The sequence below is a fragment of the Peromyscus eremicus genome, chromosome 10 (assembly GCF_949786415.1).
Source record: "Peromyscus eremicus chromosome 10, PerEre_H2_v1, whole genome shotgun sequence".
Lineage (NCBI taxonomy): Eukaryota > Metazoa > Chordata > Mammalia > Rodentia > Cricetidae > Peromyscus > Peromyscus eremicus.
In genome coordinates this window covers 27394984-27411942 of record NC_081426.1, presented here as the reverse complement: position 1 = coordinate 27411942, position 16959 = coordinate 27394984, and the positions used below count along the sequence as shown (strand labels likewise).

General features: G+C 42.9%; 1 protein-coding gene across 1 annotated transcript in view; it reads right to left on the bottom strand.

Moving 5' to 3' along the window:
• Positions 1-16959, bottom strand: part of Slc5a1 (solute carrier family 5 member 1) — an 87227-nt gene that overhangs the window by 35092 nt on the left and 35176 nt on the right. The window contains exons 3-5 of the mRNA XM_059275673.1: positions 10786-10890; positions 9554-9613; positions 8305-8409 (exon numbers count right to left, since the gene is read on the bottom strand). Of these exons, the coding sequence (XP_059131656.1) occupies positions 8305-8409; positions 9554-9613; positions 10786-10890 (270 nt within the window). The remainder of the gene's footprint in view (positions 1-8304; positions 8410-9553; positions 9614-10785; positions 10891-16959) is intronic.

Below are 16959 nucleotides of genomic sequence, written 5' to 3'. Positions count from 1 at the left end.
TGTGGGGGATATAGTCCCAGCTGGATATCTCTTGTCACCAAATGAAGTTTCCAGTACCAAGAATGGGTTTTGTCTAATTGAGTTCTTGGCCAAAGGGGTCCCATGGGAACCCCCAAACAACCCAGGCTATTGCCAAGGCTGTAGGTTGCTCTCCAGAAACTGACAACAAGGCCCTATCGCTGAAGACAACACTTACACAATGCACTGAACCTTGAGAAAGAGAGGTGGTGCCTACACAGAGCCTTCACCCCTACAGGCTAGTGTTCTTGGTACTGGAAGGTACTCTGCATGCTACCAAAGGAGAAATGTAACCACCAACCCATCTACAAACCTTCCATCTACAAGGGTGTCCTGCCTGCAAGATACACTAGTGCAACAATGTCATAAAGCTTGTAGAAGTAACCAACCAATATCTGATTCGATGTAAGGCCCACTTCACAAGACAGAACCCATACCCAACAGTGCTTGGGTGACCAAGAACATGAGACTAGATAACCCAGTTACCTAGGGTAAAACTAAACATTGCTGTTGTACTAAAGGAACATAGCTATAAAATGACTCTTAATGACATTCTGCTGTTATTTCTAGATCAGGGCCTTTCTCAGCCATCTTCATGCAGTAGATGAGAACAAACACAGAGATCCACAATTGGACAATGTGCAGCGAGTGAAAGACGTGAAACACTTGATGATAAGTAGGATGTCTCCATCAAATCTCTCCCTCAGGGCTCAGAGAACCCTTCAGAAGAGTAGGAAGGAAGTATAAGAGCCCGAGGAGATGGAGGACACCAAGGAAATGAGGCTTCCTAAATACAACGGAACCTATGCACATATGACCTCACAGAGGCTGAGGCAGCCTGCACAGGGCCTGCGTGGGTCTCACCAGATAGTGTCCTAGAGCTGAAGGGAGAAGTGTTCACATGACGCATCCCTAACCCAGAAGCTGTCTCCAGTTGATAGCCGCTCCCAAAGGAAAATTCAGTTGTCTGCAAGGGAGTCTCCCTGGGAAAGCAGACTCCTCTTAAGGGCAGGCTGCATGTCCAGCAGTAGATGGCTGACAGAAAATGAACTCAACAGCACCTTTGGAGATTCAGTCTCATAACATCACGTCAGGGCTTTTTCTTCTCTATCTCTCTTTTTTAAATTTTATGCTTTTCATTTTTATTTATTCATTCATTTTTTATCCTACAGGTACTTTGTGTGTATATTATGGCTTCAAGTTCCGTGTTATTATGGGGTTTCTGAGTGTGTGAACAAGCAATTTCTGTGCCTATATCTGTTTCTTGTGCCTTTCCTTGGGCTCTTTTCCTTCTGGTTGTTTGCTTTGTCCTACTCCAATGTGTTTATTTTTTGTTTTATCTTTTTAAGAAGGGAACTGAGATCAAGGGTAGATACCAATAAGTTCTGGTTTATTTCTTTTTTAAATAAATTGCTTACAATTTATTTTAAAAAGTGGTAGATATAAAAGTGCTTGTCATATTATTCTTTGTACTTTTGTGTGTATGAAATGTTTGGGGCAGGGTTTTTTTTTCACTTATGAAAATGGTGGATGAGTCAGAGTACACTACCAGCCTCGATATAAAGAGCCCTCCTACGTCCTCACTACATCTCATAGGTCATCCCAGATCGCTCCTTCGCTAAGATTCTATTAGCACTAAGAGAGAGAGAAACAGACCAAACAAACAGGAGAGAGGAACAAAAGAAAGGAAGAGAAGAAGAAAGGAAGGGAAGGAGAAGGAAGAAAGAAACTTTCTCCATGCTGCTTCGCAAAACCAACCGGAAGTAACAATTTTAAAGTACATCCTTCAAAGCCAAGAACCAACGGTCCTTTTCTACAGGGGTGGGAAGCCAGGCATGGTAGCATCAGCCTGTAATCCCAACTGCTAGGGACCCTGAGGCAGGAAGATCATCAGCTTAAGACCTACAGAGAGTCCAAGGCTAGTCTGGGCAACTTAGGTGAAAATTTGTCTCAAAAAATTTTTAATTTGGAGCTGGAGAGATGATTCAGAGGTTAAGAGCACTGGCTGCTTTTCCAGAAGATCCAGGTTCAATTCCCAGCACCCACATGGCAGCTCACAATTGTCTATAACTCCTGTTCCAGGGGATCTGACACCCTCATACAGACATACATGCAGGTAAAACACCAATGTAAATAAAATACAAATAAATAAATTTTTAAAATTTTTTTTAATTCAAAATAAGAAAAATTTAAATACCTCAGTGGTGGGGTGTTGGCCTTGGTTCAATCCCCAGTGACACAAACACACCTCCACAAGAGTGGGAGGAAATCATCCTCCTTCACCATCTCTGGCAAAGGCTGCTGGGACAAGAGCACAGCCTACTACAACATAAACACATTGGCTTGTGCTTTGTGGGGTTTCCAACAAAACCATGTGTACAGCAGAGGATCAAAGGTTGAGTTCAACCCAAGAGCATCATTCTTATCACATTGAGAGGTGGGCTGAGCTGTGTCTATGGGACTCTTGGGTAGCAATAAAACATGGACCCCGTTGGGAGACCTCTGAGAGTAACAGAGCCTTGGGCAGGTTACCTGGCCTTAGCTCAGAGGTTTAAAACCCTGGGATTTTTATTTTATTTTATTTTATTTCCTGAAACACACTCTGTAGACCAGGATGGCCTTGAACTCACAGAGATCCTCCTGTTTCTGCCTCTGAGTGCTAGAATTAAAGGGGTGCACCACCACCCCTGACCCAACCCTGGGACTGTGTGTGTGTGTGTGTGTGTGTGTGTGTGTGTGTGTGTGTGTTTCCTGCCCATTCTGATCCTAACCAAGACAGCTCTGATCATCCAGTAAGCCCTCCCTGGCAATGAGGTTTCAGACGGAGAAGCCTCATTACTCAAATTTCTCTTTCCATTTGTCAAAGTGAACAGTCCAGGTCCCAAGCATCAAACACTAAGCAAGAGCAAACGCTTTTATGTCTACCTAAAGACCCGAAATGTACAGTGGGGTTGCTGTAAAAAGTTTATTGCAGTCATGATCTGTGATAACAGCTCCAGGAAATAGAAACCAGGACATCCCGTTGTCAAGTGATTCATAAAATCTGAAGCTTTATCTCAACTGATTATCCATATTTGAATGAGATACACCACGTCAGGAAATCTCACAGAACAAAATGCCTCTTGCAGATTGATGCGGCAGGTGTTCAAGTGAGCCAATAAAATTCATGGAGTGACAAAGAAACATGATCACAAGATGGCAGCCACAACTGAGGTCTCCGCTGACCTGTACCTGCAATTCCCTTTGTTTTCTTTTTCTACCAGTCACACACCTACTAAATCCCTACATCCTTCCAAGTCCCTCCTGGCAGGTCCTTTGCTATTCCCTGTCTAGATATGAGTCTCACAAACCATCTGTGCGTGTGCATGCACACACACACACACACACACACACACACACACACACACACAGAGGCTAATCTTTATTTAATATAAATCCTTACCACGTGGTTTGGGAACTAACTCTGTCTATGAACCCTGTGTTCCTGAGCATCAGGCTCCCAACAGGTATAGCTGACATCACTGTCATTTTTCTAAAAATATCATCCTATGCTGCAAAGTGAACCTAAAGCCAACCAAATTTATAAGGACGTCTTGCTTTCCTGTGCACACGCCCTTCCTTCACCATCATCACACACCTGCTGAAGCAGATGCCTCACACAGTCCTTCCAGAGCCTTCTTCCAGCCATTCGGTTACAGGGTGCATTGTAAACCCTCCTCACTTTCTCGGGGTTTGGGTTTTGACCTAATGTCCGTAGAGGAATGTAAGAGTCATACGACAGAGAGGACGTTAGGACAAAGGATTTGGGTGTCAGGAAACCTGCTTCTTATTCTCTTCTGTTCCTGTTGAACCTCACAAAGCCCTTCTGTGCAGTTTGTCCATTTGTAAATTGGGGCCTAGGACACAGGATGAGACAGTCTATCCCTTCCCATCATTCTCTGGCTTTTTCTCATCTGAACACAGGGCAGAACTGTGAGACTGCAAGCTTTGAACCTAGACAGTTTTTAATCACAGTGCTGGACAGCTGTGTGTCTGTATACCAGCTGTGTGTGCATGTGTGTGTGTGCACATGTGTGTGTGCACGTGTGTGTGCACGCATGTGTGTATGCCGACACGCGTGTATTCACATATGGAAGTCAGATGGAGACGTTCCAAGTCTGTTCTCACCATCCAACTTACAAAGGCAGGATCTCTCTTGTTTGTTTCTCTGATCAGCTGCTCCAGGGTAGCAGGCTCCCAGCCTTGCAGCCAGTTCCCCTGCCCACTGCACTGTACCTGGGCTGGGAGTACAGGCGCCTTCTGCTGCATCTGGCTTCTTATGTGGGTTCTGGGGATGGAACTCAAGACACTGGGCTTGTGTGGCTAGTGATTTTACTGAACCATCTCCCCAGCCCTGAAGTACACTGAGGAGAACCAGAAGGCAGTGGGTAAAGCCCCTAGTGGGAACTAGAGGGGAACTCAGGCATCTTCACGTGCACCTTTCAAGACATCTTTGGGATGGTTGTTTAGTCACTGGGTGAAACAAGTATTGTGCTGGCCAGGGCCTCCAGCCAGAAGCCTCTGACCACACACAGAAGCAGCCTGCAGCTGTGTACAAGTCCATTGCCAAATGTTGGAAACAGTGCCGGCTGGAGGACCTGCTCCTTCGTTCATGCTGGGCTGCAAGGGCCTGGGCCTTGACTCCCTGGGGGCTCTCAAGTCCAGGGAGGTTTAATCAGTAACCTGAAAAGTAGGTGAGGTGATAAGGAGGGAAAAAGGCCTGGCACTAGTTTGTTTATATGACCGCCCCTATACCAGTCTAAGGGCAAAGAGTACCCTTTCCATGGCAACTGCCGCCAATAGACTGTCACCAGCTTGAACTGTGGCTTGAACGCTGACCTTCAGAAGGGAAAGCTAGGTTGGTTCCCTTTCCTATGCGCTCACACGCTCACAGGCTCACACACTCACACGCTCACACGCTCACACGCTCACACACTCACAGCTAAACTAAGTCCCAGTTCCCTCTGAGCGTCCTGTCCCTTCTAGGTGTGCCCAGCCCCACTGTTTACATCCTCTTTGCTCTTCTCACTTGGAGGCTTCCCTCCCTTCTGAAGCCCACACTGATCCTTCAGCACTCCTACCTAGCACGTCCCAGGCAAGGCTCTGCACACTGGTTTGTAGTGAAAGAAGGACTGGAAAGTTCAGGTTTTTCATCTTGTAACTAAAAACTAACCCTGGAAGAGGGAAGGAGAATGAGGAGGCCACAATCAAGCTGCTACCAGTTGAGGACGTCATCAGTATGGGTCAGGAAGTGGTGTAAAGAGGGACAACATTCCTGATTATTAGCCTCAACTTCTAAGACAAAGTCCTCTCACCCTCACCCGTGAGAGCAGGCTCAAAACCACTGGTGGGAAACAGTGGTCCCGTCAACCAATAGTGCTGGAGGATTGAGTGTCCACATACAAAAGAACACGTGGACTCTGCCTTATATACACAACTTAGCTCAAATAGACCAAATCCAGGAAAATAAAAGATAACACTCATAGGAGAAAGGCTGGGAGAGGGCTCAGTCAATAAAATGCTTGTTGTGCATACACAGGAACCTTAATTCAAATCCCCAGGCCCCAGGTAAAAGGTAGACATGGCATGTGTTTACAACCCCAGCGCAGGGGTTGGAGACAGGCAGATTCCAGGGACGTGGTAGCCAGCCAGTCTAGCTGAATGGTGAGCTCCACATTCAGTGAGAGACCCTGCCTCAAAAGAATGAGGTGGAGAGCAATAGAAAAAGACATTTAACAATGATTTCTGGCCTCCATATGTGCATGCAGGATTTACACACACACACACACACACACACACACACACACACTTTTTTTATTTAATTTAACACTTGCTAGAAACCATGGAAATAAATCTTCATTCTCTTGAATTTTACAGCAAATTCTAAGAAATATCACCAAAAGCGTGAGTAACAAATACAAAATCAATAATTCTGCCAAAATGTGAAATCTTTGTGCATCAAAGGATAGTGTCCAGAAAGTGAAAATATAAATGCTTGCAAGTTATGCACCTAGTAAGGGTCTAGAGTCCAGAATATTATAAAAAAAAATTTATTATTTAACAGGGAGACAAACAATCTAATTTTTTAGGTCTTTGCATGTAGGCCAGACCAGGGGATAATATAGGAGGGAAAAAATAAATGTGGTATGCTAAAAACTTTTAAAAATATTTTTCTTTGAAGAACCAGCAGTTCAATATGTCCTAACCCTATGAAAACATTTTTAGATAATCAAGAAATGTTGGGCATGCCAAACATTAAGTCATCTGAATTTTTAAATCATGGGGTTTTTTTAAGTTTTTAATAAATGTTGTAAAAGCATAATATTTTTTGGTTCCAAAAGTTAAAGGTGTATGCTGGAGAACTGAGAGTAAAATCCTATGAATTCTAAGATTTGATTTATAATACTGCTGAAAAAAAAATTAGAAGGAAATAAACGAACCAAGAACAGCAAAGTGTTGCTATTGTTAAAAGTCGAGCAATCCGCAGTAGTTTATCAGACACAATGATGTTTCAAAGTTTTGTACAGGGAACACTTTGCTGGGATCCAGATCAGTGCATCCCTCAACTCTCATCAGAGGTTCCTGAGGAGCTGGGAATTAACACAGATCCACAGCTAGACAATATACAGAGGTGGGGAGACTTTGGAGCACTCCGCCCTAAATGGGATGTCTTTATTGACCGCTCTGCTCAAGGCTCAGGGATCCATGCAGAAGAGCAGAGAGTAAGACTGTAAGAGCCAGACATGGTGGATGATCCCAGGGAAAGAGAATCATCCAAATACAGTGGGGCTAACACACAGAGACTGTGATAGCTTGGGCAAGACCTGGACAAGTCGAAGCTAGACAAAATCCCGGCGCTTAGAAGGGAAAGTGGATACAAAGTGCCACCTCTAATCAAGAAGCGATTTACTATAGATACCTCCAAGGAGAGGGAAACTCAGTTTTCTCTGATGGAGTGTCACTGGACACATGAACTATTCTCCAGGACAGGCCTCATGCTCAGGGGTAACAGGCCAACACAAAACAGACTCCAAGTTTTTGTGTGTTCTTTTGTTGTTGTTTGGTTTGGTATTTTTTGTTGTTTGTTTTGATGTTGGGATGTTTTTTTTTCTTTTTTGAGAAGGAGAAAGAACATGAAATTGGGAGGGTAGGGAGGTGGGGAAGATCTGAGAAGAGTTGGGGAGAATATGATCAAAATGTATTGCATGGAACTTTTAATGATTCTTTTAATTTCTCATTGTGTAGATGGAGGAGCTGGAGGGATGGTTCTTCCAGAAGACCTGGTTTAGTTCCCAGCACCACCACCTGCGACTCCAGATACAAGAGGATTGAATGCCTTCTTCTGGTACGTGGATTCACACACCGATCCACAAACACCCACATGGCAGTTCACAGCTGTCTGTAACTCCAGTTCCAGGGAATCAGATGATGGGGCACTGAGAGTGTACACACACATGCACACACACATACACATTCACACACACACACACACACACTCACACACACACTCACACGTGGGGAGGATGGCACAGGGGAGAGTCAGGAAGGCAAACACCCATATACATAAATTTTAAATTAAAAAGATTTTTAAAATTTTAAAAATCTATTTCTATAAGTTTAATTTTTTTTAAACCCCACATATAAATGAGATCTTGAGCACCTATCTTTCTGGGCTTGGCTTATTTCATTTAACATAATGGCCTCCATGTTCACCCATATCGTTAAATGATGAGATTTCTTTCTAAGACTGAACAGTGTGTGTGTGTGTGTGTGTGTGTGTGTGTGTGTGTGTGTGTGTATCACGGGTTCCACCTACACTTGCTGATGAGCACTTTTGTTGACTCTATACCTTGACTATTGTAAATTAGGCTTCAGTGAACACAGGAGATTGGTATTTATTTACATGCTACTTCCATTTCCTTTGGGTATATACCCAGTGGTGGGGATAACATCTCAACTCCCCCTTTAATCTTCTCTTCAGAGCAGCTTTTGGTGAACTTTCATGAGCCTACCACATAGTCAACACACATCACAGTGGAGGACAGGGAGTCCCACTGCGCTCCATTGGCTCCTTGATGTATAAAACAGGACCTTCCCTCAGGAGCAAGAAGGCTTAGCACACAAAGGCCATAGAAAGGTACAGTTGCCTCTTGGTGGAACGGTACATGTGGCATAGTGAGAAGATGGACCAGCAGCCAGCCTCCCCTCCCCCAGCCCGCCCCACCTCACCCCTGGTGATGCACTCACTGAGATCTTGGTAAAGATGTAAAGCAATAAGGACAGAAGGGAGAGGTAGATCTGGATCCGCTTGCCTCCAAACCGCTTCCGCAGATACTCTGGCATCGTCACCACCTAGTGGGATGAGATGGAGCCATAGTGAACAGAGAGCCCAGGGCAAGCAGATAAGTGGGGTCTAGCCTGGTGTCAGAGCCTCGGGAGTGTGGTCAGGGATTCATACCCCTTTGTCAGCCCAGCAAGTCTACAAAGCAGCCAGATGCCATGCACTGATTTAGTTCTACATACCCTATACAGTAGAAGTAGAGAGGCCCTAACATTCAGGTGCAATATATCAAAAGTATTCAAAAACACATGTTTTCTAATAAACACATGACTGGACATAACTAAGGAGGCAGATGCTTGCCCTGGAGAAGGTGCATGCAAATGCACATATGTGTTTGTGTGTGTCTGTCTCTCTGTGTGTGTCTACGTCTGTATGTATTTTTTTCTATATAGTTCATCTACTGCAAATAAGACAATGGTAGCCTCTTGCCAATGCACCAAAGAAGTTGTCCAGATTGGAAGTGACTGTCACCTTGTTCTACACAGGCAGTACAAAGGATTGCAGCTGCAGGCCTTCCCAAATATTCTGATAGTTCTCTTTTGCGAATTCCAACCACACTTCCTGTTTTGTTTTCCGTACCCTTAGCCTGTTGTCTTCTGGGACCAATATGTCACCAGCAATCTGTGAGCCTTCAGAAGGTATAATCTGCAGAGTTTGCCATACATCACCTTTAGCTCCCAATGTATACACTTACATGTAGGAGGGGCTTATATATGTCACTGAAGAGGTGATGATAAGGCTGTGTTTGATCAGCCACATGCTCCGAAACGAGAGGTGATGACATGCATAAAAGAAGGGGGACATAGCTCTTTTACTCAACCTGTTTCCTTTCTAGGGGAGGAAGTAAACAAGATCATAGCAGTGTAGCACAAGAACACACACAGAAGGTGGTGCAGGATGCTTCAGGGGGCTCTGAATAAAGTAGGGTCACTTAGGGACTGTCCTAGATGGAAGAGTAGTGAACCTGGACTGAACAGGGCCAGAGGACTGTTTAACACTCCTGCAGGCAACCAGGAGCTCTTTTAAAACCTAGGGATGAAAGCAAACCCGGACTATTCTCTGTCATTTATGCCATAAAGTCTCCCGTGGCTTCCAAGAGGGTCAAGTTCACACGTGTATTTGCTGATGAGGAGAGATAACAGAGTGGGTACTTACCCCAGCCTTGATGTAGATGGGAACGAACACCCAGCCCAGCACGACCACCAAAACCAAGGCCTACAACCAAAACAAGAGGTGAATTCAGATCAGGAGAAACTTACCCATCTCTGCCTCTCTCAAGAGACCCTCAACTACTATAGAAAAGTCCCCCACCTCTCTCTCTCTCTCTCTCTCTCTCCCCGTGTGTGTGTGTGTGTGTGTGTGTGTGTGTGTGTGTGTGTGTGTGTGTTTTGCTACTTGCTTGGCCTACAGCAAAAGCCTGTGAGCAACAGTGGAACCCAGGACGCTCCCTATCAACACAGCCCAGACTCCCAGTTAGAGTTCTGAGTTCTCTTTCTGCTCTTCCCTGGTTTATAAGGAATAAAATACCATTTAGAGGGGAAGGGGAGGAAAGAAGGGAAGGAGAAAAGAAGGGATAAAGGAAGGGAGGAAGGGAAGGAGGGAGGGAGGGAGAGAGGGGAGAAGGAGGGAGGGAGGGGAGAAGGAGGGAGGGAGGGAGAGAAATGAAGGGAAAGGAGAGAGGGAGGGAGGGAGCTCCAGTAGCATTTCCCAACCTCTAACGTGTCTAGAGGAGGCCTATCTGTTAAGGACCAAGGGAAAAGAGAGGGGTTCTGTGACTATCATAGCAAATGGGCCTCTCCTATGAAAGCTCTTGGAGTTGAAATTCCCCATCTGCACCCAGGGTGGTTCTGAGGATCCTCTGAACATAGACTGAGCTGGCCGGCTGCCAAGACTCTGCCGTGATCATGTGATCACGTACGGGAAGCTTAGTCCTTAGTGTGGAAGGTGGCAGCACCTTCATGAGGTAGCGGAGCACACGGACAATCCTTGTGTCTTTGAGAGCACTGTTCACGGAAGTGACTGGGGTCGTTCTAAAGGGACTCCTTAGTCGTCAGTCCCTGAGGGGCAATTTTTACAAAAGCCAGTCTTGGTTCTACCTAACCCATCTTCCTGCTGTGGGTGGTGTGTGTGTGTGTGTGTGTGTGTGTGTGTGTGTGTGTCCCGTCACTTGCCCTCCACACGAGGTTACACAGTCCAGGGGGAGCCTCACAAGAGCCTGTGCAATGCTGTTTACACTTTCAGCCTTCAGCTCTAGTGCCTAAGTATCTTCTCTTTATAAAGTTAACTTGCCTCCCACATTTCATTACAGTGATGAAAAAGGACCTGATAGGAACTCCTTCCCGCCCCTCCACCCCTACCCAGGACACAGTGGCTCGGGGATCACTCACGTTCCACTCAGAGCCACCCATGGCAATGCCCGAGGCTGCTCCTGTCCCCGCCAGCCCCACAAAGTGCCCGCTTCCAATGTTACTGGCAAAGAGGGAGGCTCCAATCTGGAAACATAAACAAACAAACAAATAAGTTAGGTGAGTAGAACACTCATTCTGGGACAACGGAAGAAGAGACATGTCAGCCAAATGAAGGGACATGAGCACTCAGAGGCCAGCTGGGGTCTTGATTAGGTTGAAATCTGTGGGGCCAGTTCCCACAGCAGACATGGGGACTTGAGAAATAACAAAAAGACAAAGAGAGATTCGGAGGAGCAACAGGACACATCTACATGTCAGACCATCTGTGGGTCGTTCTTGAACCTGATTTGAACTGTGAGGAGGACTCGGGAAGTCCCACAACCCACCAGGGTGGCCCTGAGGCTTCTGTGAGCCTGTCTGCTCAGGAGCAAGGCTGAGCCACTCACCTCCTCTTCCTTGTCAGACCCGGTGGCCCGGGGCCTTGTCTAATAAGGCTTTCAATGAGCACAGACAATGCTCTTGAAGGAAATCATTTAGACCTCAGACACATTGTCCAGAAAGAGTGGTTTCCAGCCATTAAATTTGAGGATTTTATATGCTCAAAAGTAACACAAGATAATATTAATGGTAACTATTCTCTAAGTCCACATGACATTGTGATTTGTGATTTTTTTTTTCCACAAAGGTCCTGGAGATGCCCCAGGAATAATCACACTTTTCAAGAACACACATGGGTAGTGGTGGTGCATGCCTTTAATCCCAGCACTCGGGAGGCAGAGCCAGGCGGATCTCTGTGAGTTTGAGGCCAGCTTGGTCTACAGCATGAGATACAGGACAGGCACCAAAACTACACAGAGAAACCCTGTCTCGAAAAACAAAACAAAACAAAACACAGAAGAACACATACCTATATCTGAAGCAGTTTGGGAAACAGATTAAGAGAGTATACATCAAATCCCCAAGAATAGGGGTTAGGAGAATGAAACTGAATACAGGGCTGTGAACGGGAGTTGAAGAAGAACATGTCAACCGGGGCCTTGGAGAGATGGCTCAGCAATTAAAAGGACATATTACTCTTGCAGGGGACTCAAGTTCAGTTCCCAGCACCCACACTGGTGACTCACAACCACCCAGGGCTCCAGCTCCAGAGGATCAAAGCCTTCTTTATTCTGCTGGTACCTGCACCCAACGTGCACAGTTCCACACACAGACACACATAATTAAAAATAAAATGAATATTTTTAAAAGAATGCCAATTTATTACTTTTTTAAAAAAAGAAGAAAAATGTCAACTGAGGTAAGAAAAGGATTTTGCACTCCTTAAGTTACAATGAAGCTATGTCCCAGTAAACCCACCAGTCAGTGACCTCTGAAGTCTTCAGCTACAAAGTGGACCTCACCGAAGGGTGCTGCAGACCCCAGGAATCCCACATCTTCCGGTGGAGCGGTGAGTAGTGAGTACCCTTTTCCTCGTTAGCACTCCATCCCCTAAGAATATTTCTAGTCCCATGGGTCAGAACTGAGTCTAAAGAGAAACAGCTTTTGGTAGAAATTACAAGACTCGGGCTTGAGATGAGAGGCATTTCAGTCAGCTCCAGTCAGTTTACAGACTTAGATGAGGAAGTAACAGATTATTTTAATCCCAAATGGCCCCCTGAGAAACATAAAGAAAGATTAAGGGGACCCCTGGGAGCCGCTGACCTGGTGGGACAGAGTCACCAGCAGACTAGGATAGGTGGCAGAGATTCTACCCCCTCTGCCCTGGGGAGAAACCCCGCTGTCATTTCATTCAGGGTCTTATATAGGGTAACACAATAGTATCACACTATGAGACCTCCTGAGAACGTAAACTAGGCCGTTGAAGTTTGCTATGCTCTCCCCCCAGCTTTCTGGCTGGCAGCTACTGCTGCAAATAGCTCTCTTTGCTATGACTCACAGGAAACTAAAGGGTTAACCTGTGCTTTAGAACCTAGAAACTGCTTCGCCTTGGAGCGCAGAACTCCAACGGCTCATTTAAATATCAAAACAAACCTTGCTGACAATGTTGATTTAAAAACTGAAATGGTGATTTCCCCAACATAAACTATTCCTTCAGCTCTCCTATTGCTACATTTAAAAAGTGTCTTTCCCTCTCTCTCTCTCTCTCTCTCTCTCTCTCTCTCTCTCTCTCTCTCTCTCTCTCTCTCTCTCTCTCTGGGTTGATTGTTACTACGAAGTTCTTGGTTATTTACAAAACTCTTGGCTAAGTCCAAGAACTTCCAGTTAACTCATTCCGCTGCTCCTCCCATGACCTGTAATTCTATACGGGGTTTCTTGGATCCCAAAGATGTTTGGCGACTGAGGAATCCTGCCAAAATAAAGGCTTGCTCCTTTTCTGAAGGTCTGCCTTGTTTCTCTCTGAGCCTAACTGCCTGCCTGTAATCAATCTCATTACTTCCCTGCTGTCCAGTCTCAGCTTTCATTTCCGCCTGCGTCTTCACCCCTCCCCATCCCTTACCATTCCTGATGGCTGGCTGGCCTTACACAGACAGATATAGCTTCAAGATAAATCCTTCTCACTCTTAACTCATGAAACAATTACTTTAGGTTTTTTACTGTGCTTATCTTATTTCATGACACATGATAAAGGATTTATTAAATTACCACTCTCCTTATATACTATATTTCTGATTAAGAGCTCTTGTTTCTTTATTAAAATAACTTCAATACAAACTTATTATTTTTAAGGCTAAACCTAACAGGGATAAAACTTAAAGTTCTAAGTCTATAAGGACAACTAACTTATAAACTGTTAAGAATAAGTTTACTTTAATTATAAACTATTAAAGATAATTGAAATATACAACTTATTGATTTATTGGCCAACTTAAACTATAAACTATTAAGAATAAGTTTTACTTAAATTATAAGCTATTAAAAATAATTATTAGAGCTGGGTGGTGGTGGTGCATGCCTTTAATCCCAGCACTTGGGAGACAGAGGCAGATGGATCTCAGTGAGTTCGAGTCTAGTCTGATCTACAAAGTGAGATCCAAGACAGCAAGGATTGTTACACAGAGAAACTCTGCCTCGAAAACAACAACAACAACAACAAAATTATCAGGATACAAGTTAAAGCTTGATCATCTTATAATGATCAAATTCTCTAATGTATACAAAGCTATATTTACATACATGATACGTATGCTAAATATTAGCATAATAAATTCTTTACTTAGGCCCCCTGGCATTTAAAATATTTAAGCTTCCCACTATAGACAAAACTATGCCATGCCCCTATTGCCAGGATTTTGTCCAAATTACACTTTGGAATCATTTAGATTATATTTCCATTTACCAGGTCTAAAGATAATTTGCCTTGCTATCAAATTTCAAATAAATGATAGCTCACCAAACAGATTTCAAAATGACCTTTTACTATTCCTTTGTTTAAAGAAACTTACTCCACATTGGCTACTCTCAATAATTAATCACTTATGTCTCCTGACAAATTAATACAAAGATGCATTTAGATGTAAAGTTTTTAATAGGAGCCGGGCGGTGGTGGCGCACTCCTTTAATCCCAGCACTTGGGAGGCAGAGCCAGGCGGATCTCTGTGAGTTCGAGGCCAGCCTGGGCTACCAAGTGAGTTCCAGGAAAGGTGCAAAGCTACACAGAGAAACCCTGTCTCGAAAAACAAAAAAACAAAAAAACAAAAAAAAAAAAAAAAAGTTTTTAATAGGATATGTAGGTTTAGATATAAAGAATGTTTCAGAAAATTAAAAAATAACTTAGGATATGTGAAATACAAGTTATTGGGACAGATAACTATAGCATAAACATCTAGATATGATAACATGAGTCTGAGTAAATAACCTAGATATGCTGAGGATGCATGCCTAAATTAGGTCTATAGTTATTGGATAATTCATAAGGGTTTAAATATGGATAAAGTTTTTATGAGGTCTAAGATATATAGGCTTAAGGTATGGGCACATATATAAACAATGTTTTATGCAAGTTATAGAGGTCTGAGGATGAAAAGGCTCAAATAATGATAAAGGAAAAGGTCAACAATATTGGATGGGCTGGAGGAATTGGTCACAGTTCAAATTACAAGTTTCTTTACACTATACACTCAGGCAATTACATCACATATACAGCAACAAATTAGATTAGCTTAAGCTGCCATGCCAGAATTTAAATAATAACTACAACAGTTTTGTCCTGAGAATTTTTATTGGACACTCTGATGCCTGGGCTGATGAAGATTTTATCTTGATTCAATGTCCTTGTAATCACAGAAGCTGCCAATCAGAGTATAGGCTATCATTTATCTCTAGATCCTTAATAATTGGGCCTATTTTTATGAATAAGTTGATACAATTTCAGGTCTTTCTGATGAACTCTGTTTATCAATGATGTCAAAACTTCAAGGAATTTGATTAGAAATAATAACTCTGTTCTAAATATAGTTTGTTAATTTTAACTAAAGGTAAACAAGATTTGAGATATATAAAAGAATAAAACATGTTTCAGATTTCACTCTCTTGCTATCCTGCTGTTTTGTTGAGATTCCAAAGGTTCATAATTTGCTCTGACAAGATATTGCCACTGTTACCATGTTGCTGATATGTCTAAAGTTTTTGACTCTTTAAGATGATTCTTATAAGATTCAGAAGATCTAAGTTCACCATTGCCCACAAGCCAAGAAAGACTCTAGAGGAATACTACCTGACTACAGTTTGTTTTCCCATCTACATTTTTTTTTTGCAGGGGGGAAGCTTTCACTCTCTCCCTGCCCTTCTCTCATCTACTAAGACCATGTATTTAATATTCCAAATGTACACTGAAGAGAAAAGGTTTCCTCTTTAAAACTCCCTGACTTCATGTTCTGCCATTAACATATATTTGTTCCAGCAGAAATTCTAATCATTTAAAGAGTTACAGGTGGTCATCCTCTGGGCCACAGATGTGCTGTCTAGCTGTAGGTCTGCATCCCGCCCTCCAGCCCACACGCCAGGGGGGTCCACTGCACTTACCCAATTACCTCTCAGTACAGACTGATTCAAATGCCACCTGCATGGGCAACACATGAAAAACCTGCTCTTCCCAGTTTTCCACTGTGTTCCAGCCTTCTGAACTCCCGACTTCACCCCATGTCAGCATGAAGTAACCATGAGCGAATTCTACACTCCCGTTTTTTTTTGCTTACAGAAAATTTCTTACCCACAGACTGAACTGCCTTTTAACAAATGTTCTATTATTAATTGTATAAATTCTGCTCATGATCCTGAAATATATATACTATCAGACATTCTCCTTATGTACTTCTGATGATTGCTCTGTATGTAAATCTTGCTATGTATATCTTGATACATATTGATACTGTCCTCTCATTGCTAAATTGTTTATTATTTGCCTTGACTGCAAATTTAAATTATTAGGTCAACTTCAACTGCAGCCTTGGTCCTACAAATGCTTGTGACTAATTCAGGTAACTCTTTATCTAATAATGCTTCATTAACATACAGATTAATCAAATTAATACCACTAATCTAAGATTAATAGATTAATAATAATTCTAAAATAACCATTTCTTTTTGATTACTCGAAATCATAATATTTAGACACACGTAACCATATTATGCCATACTAACTAAGGATAGATTTTATGTTACTCCTCTGCTCCTTTTTGAGTCAGAGATATCCTAATTATATACAAGTATACCTATTTGATGGGTAAACTAATTTCTCAGCTTGCCATCTATATAGATTATTGATTGATCACTAATCATAAATACAAATTAGTGATTATGAATATTAAATATTGATACTTGATTATAAATATATTTTATTGTTATAAATATGTTATTGATACAAATATTGACTAAATGTCAATATTAATTACTGATTATTAATTTCAAAATCATTATTTATCATTACTTGAGTCGTCTCCAAACTTTTAACTTGTCCACATTACTTGCTGCCCTAGAGAGAATTACACATTCTTTTTTTTTTTAATTAAATGAAAAAGGGGGAGATATTGAGAGCTGCTGGTAGCAAAAGACCATGGGAGTATACAGCAGGTGACAACTAGGGTTCAGAAGGTCAACCTATCAGAACCAAGGGTTCTGTTGGAGGAAACCATCACACAAGGCGTTATGGAATTA